Consider the following 15,561-nt stretch of genomic DNA (forward strand, 5'->3'; position numbering starts at 1 on the left):
TGGGTTTAGAAAGAACCATTCTTGTGAAACTGCATTACAACTAACAATCTGCAAGCTAAAGAATGATATAAAAGATGGTAAATATACTATTGGAGTTTTTTTGGATCTGAAAAGAGCTTTTGAAACCATTGATAAAAACATTTTATTAGCTAAAATTGAACAATATGGAGTTTCCGGTAAGGTTTTAAGTTGGTTTGAAGATTATCTAAGCAATCGCAGGCAAAAAGTATGTTTTAATAATACATTATCGACTGAGAAAGACATTTTGGTAGGGGTACCTCAAGGTAGTGTCCTTGGACCACTCCTCTTCATACTGTATATAAATGATATAGATTTGTTTTTGGATTGTGAATTTATCAATCTTTTTGCTGATGATACTTTGATAGCATGTAGTGATGTTAAGTTAGAGAATGCTGTAGAGAAGATGAACAGAACACTTGATCAAGTTAATAAATACCTCAACATGAATAAATTAAAACTAAATATTGATAAAACCAAAGCTGTTATTTTTACTACTAAACATAAGTATAGTTTAATAAATTTAAATCTGATTAATTTACACATTAACAATGAAGAGATCAAAATTGTAAAAACGGCAAAATATTTAGGTTTTCAGCTTGATAACGTGCTGTCATTTGATGGACATTTTGAGTATATAAGTAAAAAAATTTCAAAAAAATTGTACTTTTTCACCAGAATAGCTCAAAATCTGTCTACTGAGACTAAAGTAACTGTATATAATACAATAATACAGCCACACTTTGATTACTGTGCATCGATTGTATATTTATTCAGTCTTAATAAAATTAGTCAGTTACAAAAACTTCAAAATAGAGGGATGCGCATCATATTAAGAACTAGTAGAATAACGCCAATATTGATTATGTTAAAATCACTTGAATGGTTGTCAGTTCGTCAACGTTTGCATTACCTAACCATGGTTTTTGTGTATAAAATATTGAACTCGTTGGCTCCATCTTACTTTCAAAAATATGTTTCTTTTCAGAGAGATGTACATGATTATAATACAAGGGGTACAAATAATCTACATATTGTTGAGTTTAAAAATAGCTTTATGATGAATTCTTTAATTTGCAAAGGGTTTAGAGAATATAATGAACTACCTCTCGATTTAAGAACTTGTAGAAACATTAATACATTCAAGTACAGTTTAAAAAAATATATAGAGAATAGGATGTGTTGAATGTATTTGTGTTGCCTTGTATGTATACTTATTGTGCTTACATTAATCGAATTGGTATTTTATTCAAATGTTTGTGGCTTTCGATATTGACATTTTAATTAGTTTCAGTTTTTTACTTTTTAAATTTTAAATTATCAAATGTTTGTGGCTTTAGGTATTGACATTTTAAATTAGTTTAAGTTTTTTACTTTTTAAATTATGCTATGGACTATATCAATACTTGTATTGTTTTGACTATATGTACTTTATCATGTTTATATTAGGTTATCCTATTTCAAATAAAGTATTATATTATTATTATAAGTCAAAATAAATGAAATATTTTGTGAATAGAGGTATATGCTCACGTATGATCAAAGGCTTTCCATTTTTTTTTCTGATTTGCATTTGAGTTGACGTTGACAGATATAAGTCAACATATATCATATAATTTTGAACAATAATTTAATGACAACAGCAATGTGTCGACTTATATCCCTTTTCACAAAATTCTCTTGTGGAAAGTTGTCGACAAATTCTCTTGAATATGTCAACTTGTATCCCTGTTTCACAATTTATTTACGAACACGTCTTTTATTCGTTAAACTGAAAAATTTGTAATAACTTAAAAAAGAAGACACATGTGCCACATATGATCGATATTATATGTTAATTAGAGCTACTAAGCAGCTAAGGTAGAGTAGAAAGTATTAGTCCCGAAACTTCAGCACCTTGAGGTGATATAAGTCGTGTCATGATCCGCCTACTTGTGCTTATTTAGGTTTTTATAAAACCTTATCCCGAGTGCAAGATCGATATTATAGGCCTAAAATGATGTAGAACATTCTCTAATACATTAGGTTCTGCTTAGTGTGTGGTATACAGAAAGCTCAAAACACTGACAGTCCCTGGCAAGTGTTTGCTATAGATTTGATAGGCTTGTTAACTAGGTACAGGAAAGATTACACATGGCTTTTGGTAATTGCAGATTGGTTTTTGAAATACACTTTACTACACCCACTAAGAACTGCAACCGCCACAAATAATGCTTCGTATTTGAAAAATAATGTTCTCCTTATGGTTGGCGTTCCCGAGTACGTAATTTGTGACAATGTTCAAAAGCCGACCCTCCTTTGAAGAACCTTTGTGAGGGATTATAACGTCCGTAAAATATGGTACAGTGCCAGGTGACGAGCTACTGTAACAAGATCACAAGAAGTATTCAGGCATTATTGAACGAATTGTGGTGATGCGCTAAAGAAAAAACATTAATTTCATCTTAAATATTATCATTATCATCTTAAATATGGGATTAACCACAGTTGTTTGTAATGCCAATTACATTTTTATCTAAAATGATTTGACTTGACTTCCACTTCGGAAATCTTTTTCAAAAATATTATTAAGAAAAATTGTGTTTAAAGAGTGTATAACCGCCAAGTTATTGGGGAGGTTATGACCTCAACGACCTCATAATTTCCTCAACATCGCGGTTATACTTTCTTTAAACACAACTTTCTTAATAATCTTTTTGAAAACGATTTACGGGTGGAAATCGAAACGTCAAATCTTTTTAGGTAACACTGTAATTGTCATTACAAACAGCTGTGGCTAATCATGCAATTTCAGAACATGATTGGAACAAAATTATGTGCTAGTTTGACTCTTCTCTTTTAGTAACGATAAGAGATAAAAAATGCACACAACACGAAAATTTACAATCACAAAATATAAATGTACATATTAACAAAAAATTAATTTAATCATGTAACTACTTATTTTTTTACTGTTACAAAATAAATAAGGTTGAATATTTTTTTTTTTTGTGACTGATCGTAGAAAAAATCATGTATATTACTCGCATTTAATTCCCATTATTATGCTAGTATTCAATACGAGATTCGCCGCTACGCGGCTCATGTCATATACCTCATACTCGCATCATAATGACGATCATTAAATACTCGTTGCTTAATATACAGGGTGATTCATTAAGAATGTCCAATATCTGAGTTGTAGATTCTAGACCTCGAAATATTAAGATTTAACCCAAATCACTTAAATAAAATGTGACTCGTTACCGAGTTACAGGGTGTTTTATTTAAAAATTTAATAAATACTTTTACCGAGTGTTTTAAAACTATTTGACATACCCTTGTCATACTTGGCAGAAAATGTAGATACTATACATCCTACTAAATTATGATAAATAAACTTTTCTGGCTACTACCAGAGGCGTACGACAGGGGACAGTGAATGGTTTATCCTTCCCAAATTTTACGCTACTGGCGGCATTACTATTTTACTGCAATATTTCGATTCGTCAATAATTTCTATGTAAATAATACAGGGTGTCTGCGTAACTTGGAACCATATGGGAAACTTTTTTAATATCAATTTTACGAAAAAAAGTCATTCTTTATAAAGTGCTCTGCATAGTCTAAAACATAAGATGCAATCATCAGATATCAAATTTTGTCAACAGTATACGAGGTATGTCAAAAAATATGAAATTCGCTCAAGAGCAAACTACCTTTATATTTCAAAATATCAAAAAATTTTATTATGAAAAGTTATTTGTAATTAAAAACCATATTCAAATATGCAATAACAGCCTTCTACTTGAAAAAAAAAATTCTGAAATTTTCCTAAATTACCGATTCCGAACATCATTTTTATTTATTAGACATGTAACTCTTTTATTAATAATTTTAGGGAAAAAGTTATTCTTCATAAAAATCTGTGCATGGTCTAAACCTCAAGATGCAACCATCAGTTATCCAAGTTTGTTAATTTTATACGCGGTGTGTCAAATAATATGAATTTAGAAAGAATATCGAAAATTTATTGTTATGAAAAGTGGTTTGAAAAAAAATATTTTGCAAATTTTTCCCAAATGTATGTAAAGTATGTAACAATTTAGAATTTGTTTTTAATTGGAGGGATTTAATTGCATATTAATACATAGTTTTTAATTCCAAACAACGTTTCATAATACCAATTTTCGACATTCTGAAATACAATTCTTTCTAAATTCATATTATTTGACACACCTCGTATAAAATTAACAAACTTGCATAACTGATGGTTGCATCTTGAGGTTTAGACCATGCACAGATTTTTATGAAGAATAACTTTTTTTCCTAAAATTATTAATAAAAGAGTTATTACATGTCTAATAAATAAAAATGATGTTCGGAATCGGTAATTTAGGAAAATTTCAGAAATTTTTTTTTTCAAGTAGAAGGCTGTTATTGCATATTTGAATATGGTTTTTAATTACAAATAACTTTTCATAATAAAATTTTTTGATATTTTGAAATATAAAGGTAGTTTGCTCTTGTGCGAAATTTATATTTTTTGACATACCTCGTATACTGTTGACAAAATTTGATATCTGATGATTGCATCTTAGGTTTTAGACTATGCAAAGCACTTTATACAGAATGACTTTTTTTCGTAAAATTGATATTAAAAAAGTTTCCCATATGGTTCCAAGTTACGCAGACACCCTGTATACTCTTCATTCGTAACGTTAAAGTCATTAGTTTTCGAGATATTTGAAGTTTAAAATGAAACGGCACAGCTGTTTTGATTAATGTATTTGCCTTTTCATTTTTAACTTCAAATATCTCCAAAACTAATGATTTTATCGGTACGAATGAAGAGTATATTATTTAGGTAGAAAGTATGGGAGAATCGAAAAATTGCACTAAAATAGTAATTCCGTCAGTAGCGTAGAATGTGGGAAGGGTCAACCATTCACTTTCCCCTGTCGTACGCCTCTGGTAGTAGCCAGAAAAGTTTATTTAACATATTTTAGTAAGGCGTACAGTACCTACACTTTTTCCCAAGTATGATAAGGATAGGTATAGTCCGTCCGCTATAACTTTTCTCATGTGGTACGATTCATTTTCAATCAAATTAAGTCAAAACATAAATTGAAACGAACGTCGATGTATATATGTTACAGTTCAAGTTGATTATCCAGTTGGAGTTGACTCCAACTAGTTGGAGTCAACTCTAACGACTGGTTTCAGTAAAAGTTGATTATAAATATAAAATGAAGATTTATATTCAACATTTACTAGTAAAAGTAGACTCCAACTAGGAAAAGTATACTCTTCCCAATCCCATTTAGTAAAAGTTGATTCTGATTCACACAAACAGCCGATTCTAGAAATTAAATGTTACTGAATATGTTCAAATTAGTCTAGGCTGTATCGTCGCCCCCGTTAGGTAAATTACTCCGATTCGAATTTTTTGCACAAACTTACTCAAAAAGAGGTCCTTATAACAAATCTACTGGGTGCCAGGCAGTACCTTGATCGATAAATTGTTTAAACAATTTTTTTTAGACAAATTCACAAAAATAATTTTTTTACTTCGAACAATTTTTTTAAGTTAATTTGGGTTATTCTGAGCAAAAAATAGTTATTTTCCTAACAAGTGCAGAAAGTCATACTTTTCCGCACGCGACTGCAGTTTGCCGAACGACGCGAAGCGGGAGTTCGGCAAGCAGTCGAGTGCGGAAAAGAGACTTTCTGCAAGCGTTAGGAACAATATTTTTTCTACGAGTCTTTAAAAAAATGACCAAATCTTAATCAATTAATTTAATTAATATGAAAATACATACACAAATTAATTCTTTGACAAGGTTGTCAAAACCAAACTTTCAGCATAATTGGTTAGCATGACGACGATCTTGGTTTCCATGACGACGATTCAAAACCACTGTTATTGTCTACTGATTTGACTTTTGAATATTATGTCAAAATTATTTTATTTCATCGAATTCTCGCGTTAATTTCATTAAAACATGAACACAATAAGATATATTTGAAATAAATTAGTAAATAATATCTAAATATTAGTTTATTGTATGTATTATAATTACTTTAAGGCCATATTAACATATCTAAATTAACACGCGTGCGGAAAAGTAAAACGCATGCGGAAAAGTAAAACGCGTTCGGAAAAGTAACACGCATGCGGAAAAGTAAAACTTTCTAAACTAAAACGCGTTCGCAAAAGTAGACATTTTTGCACGCTCGTAGAAAAAAAAGGTATTTTGTGATTTTTCTCTAAAATTGATTGTTGTCGAGTTATACGCGATTTAAAATTTGAAAAATGCGAAAATAGCCATTTTCAAGGCTTAATAACTCGGTTAAAATCCATTATTATGAAAGTCAGAAAGTGACCAAATCAAAGTTTATAGCCCCCTCTACAAGATCCAGCAGAAATTTTTGTCACTATTTTATTACTAAGCTTTATCTTTAATTATTAACAATGAGCGCTAAGTGCGTATTAGGCGGCCGTCAATGGTGAGTGCTAAAGAGATGCACCATTCCAGCCGTCCAATGGTGAATCTCACTCGCACTCACATTGACGGCCGCCTCAATACACGGTTAGCGCTCATTGTTGATAATTAAAAATAATATCTTATTAATGAAATAATGACAAAAATTTCTTCAGGATCTTAAAAAGGTATCTTTAATCTTTGATTTTTTTTAGTTTCTGACTTTCATAATATATAATATCGTATGGCATTTTTGCCTTTCGGACAGTTCCGGCGCCAATTACATCTTTAACCATGTTTCACGTAACTAGTGTCGATGTACACTAGCCCAGGTGAACCGACGGCTTAACGTGCTCTCCGAGGCACGGTGAGACGGCTCGTGTCATTATTGGAAATGAAAATGGTTTGCCTTTAGCAGGGCTCGAACCCACGTGCACTGGCGTATGAGGCCAGCGATTATGCCGTTACTCCACGGCCGCTCGCTCGACTTTCACAATAATTATCTTTAACCGAGTTATTAAACCTTGAAAATGGTTATTTTGGCGTTTTCAAATTTTAAGTTGCTAATAACTCGACAACAGTCAATTTTAGAGAAAAAAAGCCCAAAGGATCTAAAAAAACTTTGTACGAAGTGAAAAATTTTATTTTTGCGAATTTGTTAAAATCATTGTTTATCGCCAAACGTCACTAAAATCATGCATTATTGTACTCATTTGCCCTCATTTTCGGCAGTAAAGTAACACTTTGTTTTATTGAAAGAAGAATGTTACTTTACCTGTCGCGATAATTAATCAAATTAACCGAGATTGAATGTAAGTGGTCAATGGCAGCAATCGATTATTTATTTGAGTGAAATTAAAATTTATTTACTTTAATTATTAAAAATATTGTACAAAATTTATCTTATTATTAATAAAATTTATGTCAAAAAGTAAAATTCTGTCGTGTTTCGCAATTATATTCATACAAAATAAATCAAAACTTTACAGATTTGGTAATTAGGTAGCGTTTCCCAACCGGTGGGTCGCGGGCAGATTTCAGGTGGGTCGCGGCGTGGCTCTTACAGTAGCCGAGTGACGTACAGAGTACAGAATAGCGTATCATCATGGGTGAGAGATGGGTCGCGAATATGAAAAAACATCAGAAGGTGGGTCGCCAGACATAAAAGGTTGGGAACCTCTGAGGTAGGTATACAATATTGATAACTATCGATTAAACATCAAAACCGGCCATCATGCAAAAGTCATCTGTCATTACTGTCATTCGAATTTTTTATTTCGTCTAAAATTAAAAAAAATTCCTCAAAGTTGTAAGTAAGTGTTAATGTTTTTTATGATTGACGATACAATTTTGTACGCACCACCTCAATATTCTTTATCGAACGCGTCTGTTCCTCTGCTCGTAATATCAGACTCGTTCGATAAAGAGTCACTTTACTGACTGCCTTTACTGAAATTGGTTAAACAATTTTTCGACCGCGGTACCGCGTGACACCCTGTGTATTTGTTATAAGGATTGTTATACGGATGTATTTTTTGAGTAAGTTTGTGCAAAAAATCGAATCAGAATAATTTACCTAACGGGGGCGACGTTACAGACTATACTAATAAGTAGTTGAAACGGTCAAAACAAAGAAACGCACACTCATCAAAAATGCACTTGAGATTCTCGTATAATCAACATTTACTGAATCGATCCAGGAAGAGTCAACTCCAACTAGTAAAAGTTGATTTAAATTTTTAAAATCAACTTTTACTGCTCGTTTCAGTTGGAGTTGACTCCAACTAGTTGGAGTCAACTCTAACTGAGAATCAACTTGGACTGTAACATATATACATTTTGTATACTGTATACTATATAGTACACACATCGGCGTACGTTTCACTTTTTGTTTTGACTTAATTTGATTGAAAATGTATCGTACCGCATGGGAAAAGTTATAGCGGACGGACTATACGCTGTGAGCTCGTACGTAGAGGGGATATTTATAAATTCGCGAGCGCCAGTAGTGGCAAGTCTGTAAACGTTTACCGCAAATTTGACATAAATGTCAAAGTGATTAATTTAAAATTAAAATTAAAAACATTAATTATAAAGAATATTAGTTGCTCAAAGCTGTGGTATATATTTTTACCTTAAGAGGAAACAGTAGCGATCAACAGGTAGCCAAAACGCGTTCCAAGATTGCGGCTGTAGTTTTGAATATTTTTTCGAGATATTTGGCCCACGTGTTCGTAATATAATAAAGAATGGCGGTACAGAGCCCAATTTGAAAAATATATTAATATGTGGAAATTATTCTGTAATTAAATACAGTATTAAAAAAACGAGCCTGTACCGCCATTAAGAAGAACAAAAAAATACACTTTCTTCAAATAAACGTTTTTATCCGATGCCTAGATTTTGTGTCATTTTGGAACTACTAAAATTTTTTATTTCATTAGTAGTTCCAAAATGACACAAAATCTAGGCATCGGATAAAAAAGTTTATTTAAAGAAAGTGTATTTTTTTGTTCTTCTTAATGGCGGTACAGGCTCGTTTTTTTAATATTGTATTTAATTACAGAGTAATTTCCACATATTAATATATTTTTCAAATTGGGCTCTGTACCGCCATTCTTTATTATATTACGAATACTTGTGCCAAATATCTCGAAAAAATATTCAAAATTACAGCCGCAATCTTGGAACGCGTTTTGGCTACCTGTTGATCGCTACTGTATCACCTTAAATATACTTACGTTTTAAATACTGAATTTACGTTTTTTTAATGTTCCGTAATATGTAATTATAAATTCTTAGCGCCATCTACACGATAATTGTGAAAGTATCCGAAGTAAGAAATTAATATTTCATCAATAGAACGTCAAATTGATTAGCAAAATCTTAAAAAAATCTATTACAATTTAATTACTTTTTAGCGTTGTAAATATTAAGCGATAACAATTAAATAATAAATTTAAAAATTACCGGTGAAAGTTGAATTAGTAATCCGCCAGGAGCGACACCAGTGAAGCTCAGAGCGTATATGTCAAATACTTTTAAAGTACTAGATACAAATAGTTGGTATTTACGTAATAGTGATGTTTGATTTAAAAATTTAAAAATTATTTATACCCAGTACTTTAAAAGTTTTTGAAATATTCTTATCATACTTCCCAAAAAGTGTAGGTACTGTACATCCTACTAATTTATGTTAAATGAACGTTTCTGGCTACTACCAGAAGCGTACAGGAGAAAGTGAATGGTTGGCCCTTCCCAATTTCTATGCCACTGATGGAATTACTATTTTAGTATAATTTTTAGATTATCCAATACTTTCTATGTAAATAATATACTCTTCATTCGTAACGATAAAATCATTAGTTTTCGAAATATTTGAAATTAAAAATGAAAGAGTGCAATACCTTAATCATACTAGCTCTGACTTTCATTTTCAATTTCAAATATCTCGAAGACTAATGACTTTATCGTTACAAAAATATAGAGTGTATTATTTACCTAGAATGTATTGGAAAATCGAAATATTGGGCTAAAATAGCAATTCTGTCAGTGGCGTAGAATTAGGGATGGGTAAACCATACACTGTCCCCTGTAGTGCGCCTCTGGTAGCAGCCAGAAACGTTTGTTTATCATAATTTAGTAGGGTGTACGGTAGCTACACTTACTGCAAAGTATGACAAGGATATGTCATATAGTTTTAAAGTACTGGGTAAAAATATTTATTAAATTTTTAAATGAAACATCCTGTAGCTCAGTAACCAGGCACATTTTATTTAAGCAAATTGGGTTAAATCTTAATATTTTGAGGTCTAGAATCTACAGCTTAGAGATTGTACATTCTTAATGAATCACCCTGTATACTGCTCATATTATGTGTTTCCTTATTTTTGCTGGCAGCATTTTCGATCCGAAAGTCGGAATGTTAAAACAAGTTTGTAATACATATTTCTAATCGGTTGTTGAACTGTAAAAATAGTACTAACCAGCTTTATTAAGATGTCTCATAATTTTAGAATCTATTTTAAGATGATCCGCATAAAATTTAATCAGAAATTAAACTACTGAAGGTCAATTTTAGCAAGTCATATTTATCTGTTTCCAAACATGAATTCCACGTTAGAGTAAAAATGTAGCCGAACACTACGTAATACTTATAATATGTTATCTCGAACAGTAAAAAAAACTTTTAATCAAAACGAAACCGTAGATTTTCTTATTTTAAAAAAATATTGTTATGTTATTGTCAAGCATACAAATCAAATTAGAATTTGAAAAGGCCGGTTAGGTAAAAATAATGTACAGGTCAATGTCGAGAAAAACAAGCATGTTAGAAAAATTTATTTTTATTTTTAATTCTTAATAATATACAGGGTGTAGGAAAAAAAGGTCATAAATTAAATCACATATTTTGAGATCAAAAATAGTTCGATTGAACCTAACTTACCTGACTACAAATGTGCACATAAAAACAGTTATCGCCCTTTGAAGGTACAAAATAAAAATCGATATTTTCCAATACATATATCGAAAACTGTTAGAGATTTTGTATTGAAAATGGACATGTGGGTTTCTTATGACAGGAACATCTTTAAAAAAGTAGTAGTCAAATTTGTGCACCCCATAAAAATTGTATGAAGGTTTTGTTCCCTTAACCCCCCCCCCCCCCAAATGTTTGTGTACGTTCCAATTAAACTATTATTGTGGTACCATTAGTTCAACGCAATGTTTTAAAAACTTTTTTGTCTCTTAGTATTTTTTTGATAAGGCAGTTTTTATCAAGATATTTTCAACATTTGTAAAATCCACCATATCTTTGTAAATGGTTAAGTAAGATTATAGAGACCTGGTAATAATATGAAAATTTATTTATGCATAATTTACATTTTGTTAGGTACTCAGAAATTTTGAAACATATTAAAACAGAATCACACAATCTGATTGAACACAAAATCTTATTGAATGTTGTTTAAAATACATACTCTTATACTCTTATTGAATCCATTATCTTTAAACGCAAATAACTTGAAAACTACTTACTCTATCGCATTAAGACAATAGGATGATATTTACGTAGAAAGTAACAAATAATCAAAGAAACATGCTGAAATGATTATTACGACAGTGGCGTAGATTGTGAGAGGGATAAGTAAGTATATATTCCTACATTACGCCTCTGGTAACAGCGGAAATTTTTTTAACACTAATTAAAGTATCCTAACATGTGTACACTGTTTGTAAAGGTTGAACAAAAAATATTAGAAGGTGTTAAAACAATGGGCTAAAATATTTGTAATAAAACACACTGTATCTCCGTAAGGAGGGATATTTTATTTAAGTGTTTTAGATTAAATCTTCATATTTTGTACTAAGGTTTCTCCAGTTACTATATGGACAATTCTTAATGAAACATTATGTATATGTGACATCTTCACATAACGTTATTATAGAGTTGTTACCCTCTGAAACTGTAACGGACCAAGAAATCACTTCATGTGATGATGTGCTGGTCCGAACACCAGAACACCAGGATAACCCAAGGACCTCGTTGCTCAGAGTCGGGAGCGTAAAAAGGGGGGTACGAATTTAGATCTTGAATAGGGTAGCTGGGAACTTGAGAATAGACTAAGACAAGACAAACGAAACGGAATACATAAGACTAGAAGTTGGGCGCCGTTTAAATTTTTACCACTAAATTTACAAAGGAAATACATATAAAAAAACATACCTGAAAAAAAGACACAAAAAAATATATACATAAAAATAAGGAATTTATACTGGACTTCATAAAAAAATTGTAAATCTTAAAAAACTCTATTCATGATACTAGATAATTTTAATATGTATAATATATTATACAAACGGTGTTTACAAAAATAGCATGCATTAAATGTGTAATATCCTATTAATGGGACCGTGGTCTCTGATCGAACTAATTGAGAATGTCAAACGCAAAATTTAAAGAAAATTTAATAAAAAAATGAAAGACAATGTCTGGATTAAGTTAATTAAATTAAGTTAATTAGACCATTGTTAACGATGAAACCGATAAAAAGCTTTTCATGTTTCTTTTGTAACTAAAATAACCTATTACTTATTTCTATATTTACAATCAATACATAAAAAAAATCTTTCTGAAAGGGTGTATTCGAACGGGACTTGGCGTGGTACTTGACTTATCAGCTTGTGAAAGTTAAAAAACAAGGTACCTTTTCCAGTTTTATGTGTCTGGTCTAGGATAAGGGTTTTACTGTAGGTTAAACCACGAAACCGTGAGAAGTTAATCCATGGGAACTTAAAATAACGTTATATCGCATACTATTTTTTTAAAGTAATTAAATTCAGTAAATTTTTGAAATATGAAGGAGGATCTGATTATGTACAGCTGACATTTCATCACTATCATCACTTGACTGACACAGCATCGCAAAAGCACAGTCTTTTTGTCATTCAAATTTCATTAAACTACTTCACTTGATAGTGGTTCTAGCTCGACTGACATCGCAGGTGACCTCCTTGCTATGTGCTCAATGTGCTGTCGACATCGACCGCGACTTAACTAGTGGCATCTGCCGCGACCTACACATCCACCTCGACTTACTTGTTCTGTTCTTACCCTAAGAATTTGAACGTGCGAGGGTTAGAACGCACGATGACATTCCAATGGTGGCTCAAGAAATCCCATGGTAACTTTCACATTACACCGAACGTTCTAATCGCCGCGCGCGCCGGCCGCAAAGGTAGTGAGAAAGTGTAGTGAGAAAGGTTCCATATGATTGTTCGAGCCACCATTGGAATGGCATTGTGTGTTCTAATCCTCGCACGTTTCAAATTCTTAATGTGTGAAAGCGCTTTTATATTTTTCGATATAATGGAAATAATCAATTTTAATTTCGTAACTGCAAAGGGCTGTAACTTTTTTTATGTGCGCATTTGTACTAAAGGCAAGCGTTTAGACACAGCGATAAATCGCAGCAATTAATCGATATCAATCGAGTGGCTTCAATTTATCGTTGTGTGTTAACGGTACATCGCAGCGATTTATCGGAATTGGAATTGGATTGGTGTTGGTATCGGATTGCATCAATTTATTGTAACGATCGAGTTGGTTCCGTTTATAATCAATGGCAACAATTTATCGCAGTGTCTAAACAGCTTTAAAAGAATCAATAAATTGCTGCGATTTATCGCGGCGTCTAAACGCCACTTAAGGTAATTTAGGTTCAATCGAACTATTGTTGGTCCCAGAATATGTGATTTAATTTATGAGCTACCTTTTTGTTACACCCTGTATATACATATAACAAACCTGTCGTACTGAAACCAATTGGCGGATTATAGGATCAGGATGTCACAGAGTTTGCTTGAACACTCGAATCTGTAAACGCTTGTCATATGGAGGATTTATCATAGATTTATAATGTATATACATATTTCTAAAAATATAAATCAGCTTGATCTGATAATATATGTAATTACATTAACATGTTGAAATAAAATGATTACATATTGATTTTCTCTGAAGAGGTATATGGAACGTTGCCCATATATTTGCAATATTACTTGAAAATGAGTGATTCCATAATTCTAAAATATTGATTTATTCTGTTTATAGTGGTGAGAACAATTTGCTACATCCGAAGAGAATGTCTTCTTCTCATTTGGTGGGTAAATGTGTGACAGTTTTAAGTTTAAGCGCAGTTTTTGCTCTTACTAATACTAATGATTTTTTATGCAACGCTTTAGATTGATTTATAATTTTATTTGATAACCTAAACCAATTTTTACTTGTTTGACTAACTTGTACGTTTTGAAGAACTACTGATAAATTTGAGCAATTGTATTTTAACATCTCTTCATAGGCCATACGTACATAACTAAAAACAAAGTTGGGGAAAATTGTGAACATTTTTTAAAAGCAACACCTTCTTCTTTATCAGCAGTTGTGCTTGTTCATTTAGTCGAGGAAATAAAGCTGAAAAAATGGCAAAACCTCGCAATTTTTTCGTCCAACATCTATTTGTACAAAACTTTGGGATTAGGCTCATTACACCCTCTAGTTCATCTTCTACATTGAGCCGTTGTACGCTTTTGGTTTTTTAAGGGTGAAAACTACCCCTAATTGTAAAAAATTATAAAATACCATTTTAAACTTTAATATCGTCAACATTTGGTTCGTATTAGTTACATAATGATTGTTTTATGCTTTAAGATATACTATCATAATATTTCAACCCTTAAAACCACCTTTGTTAGAGCTATATATAAAAAATTTACTTATCCTAAAACAATAATTTCGGCTTGCATCGATTTAGTTAAAAATTTGGGATTAGGATTATCTCACCCTGTACTTCATATTCTATATCATGCTTAAGGGCGTTTATTATTTTTAGGGGTGTAAACTACCCCTTATTGTCAAAAATTATATAAAAACATTGTAAACTTTAATATGGGTCAAATTTGGTTTTGATTGGTTAAATAATGATTGTTTTATACTTTAGGATATAATATCATAATATTTCAACCCTTAAAAACCACCCTTAATAACATTACAGTTTTTATAAGTAGATATTTTAATAGATCTATACAGAAAAAAAGTAGAATTAAAGAATTACAAAAACATTTATTTACACAAAAATACGAATTTACAAGTACAAATACAAATATAAATAGTTTTTTAGTCATCTTCCAGTATACGAACCGGTTCTGTGGTATTATACATATATTGAAAATTATCCATAAGCGGACTATCCGAATTTTTCGAAAAAAAAAATTCCTTTTATAAACATAGCTCCTTCATTTTTAGCGACAAAAAGTTTTTTCAAAAATGACTTTGTAGGATTTTTGAAGAGTTATAAGACTGTGTAAACTAAATTCCGTAAGATCCCTTAGTTTTTAATTAGGGTGGGTTTAAAGGGCTCGAATAAGGGGGTGTTTGCTCGTAAATAGAGGTTTTAAACAGCTATATCTCGCTAACTGTTCACTGTAATAAACCTATGCACAAAGGAATTTTAGTTATTAAAAAAGCTACAATTTAGTAATCAATCATTTTTTCGTATCTCCAGTATTTTCGGAGATA

General features: G+C 31.4%; 1 protein-coding gene across 4 annotated transcripts in view; it reads left to right on the top strand.

The window, feature by feature from the left end:
* The window catches only part of LOC126880164 (NADH-cytochrome b5 reductase 3), a 106,539-nt gene that overhangs the window by 9,118 nt on the left and 81,860 nt on the right, over positions 1-15,561 (top strand). For 2 of the 4 annotated variants that reach the window (XM_050643918.1, XM_050643920.1), the window contains exon 2: positions 14,098-14,146. The exons of the other annotated variants lie outside the window; for them this stretch is intronic. In XM_050643918.1, the coding sequence (XP_050499875.1) occupies positions 14,129-14,146 (18 nt within the window). In that variant the 5' untranslated portion in view covers positions 14,098-14,128. The remainder of the gene's footprint in view (positions 1-14,097; positions 14,147-15,561) is intronic. 4 annotated transcript variants of the gene reach the window in all.

The sequence above is a fragment of the Diabrotica virgifera genome, chromosome 2 (genome assembly GCF_917563875.1).
Source record: "Diabrotica virgifera virgifera chromosome 2, PGI_DIABVI_V3a".
Classification (NCBI taxonomy): Eukaryota; Metazoa; Arthropoda; class Insecta; order Coleoptera; family Chrysomelidae; genus Diabrotica; species Diabrotica virgifera.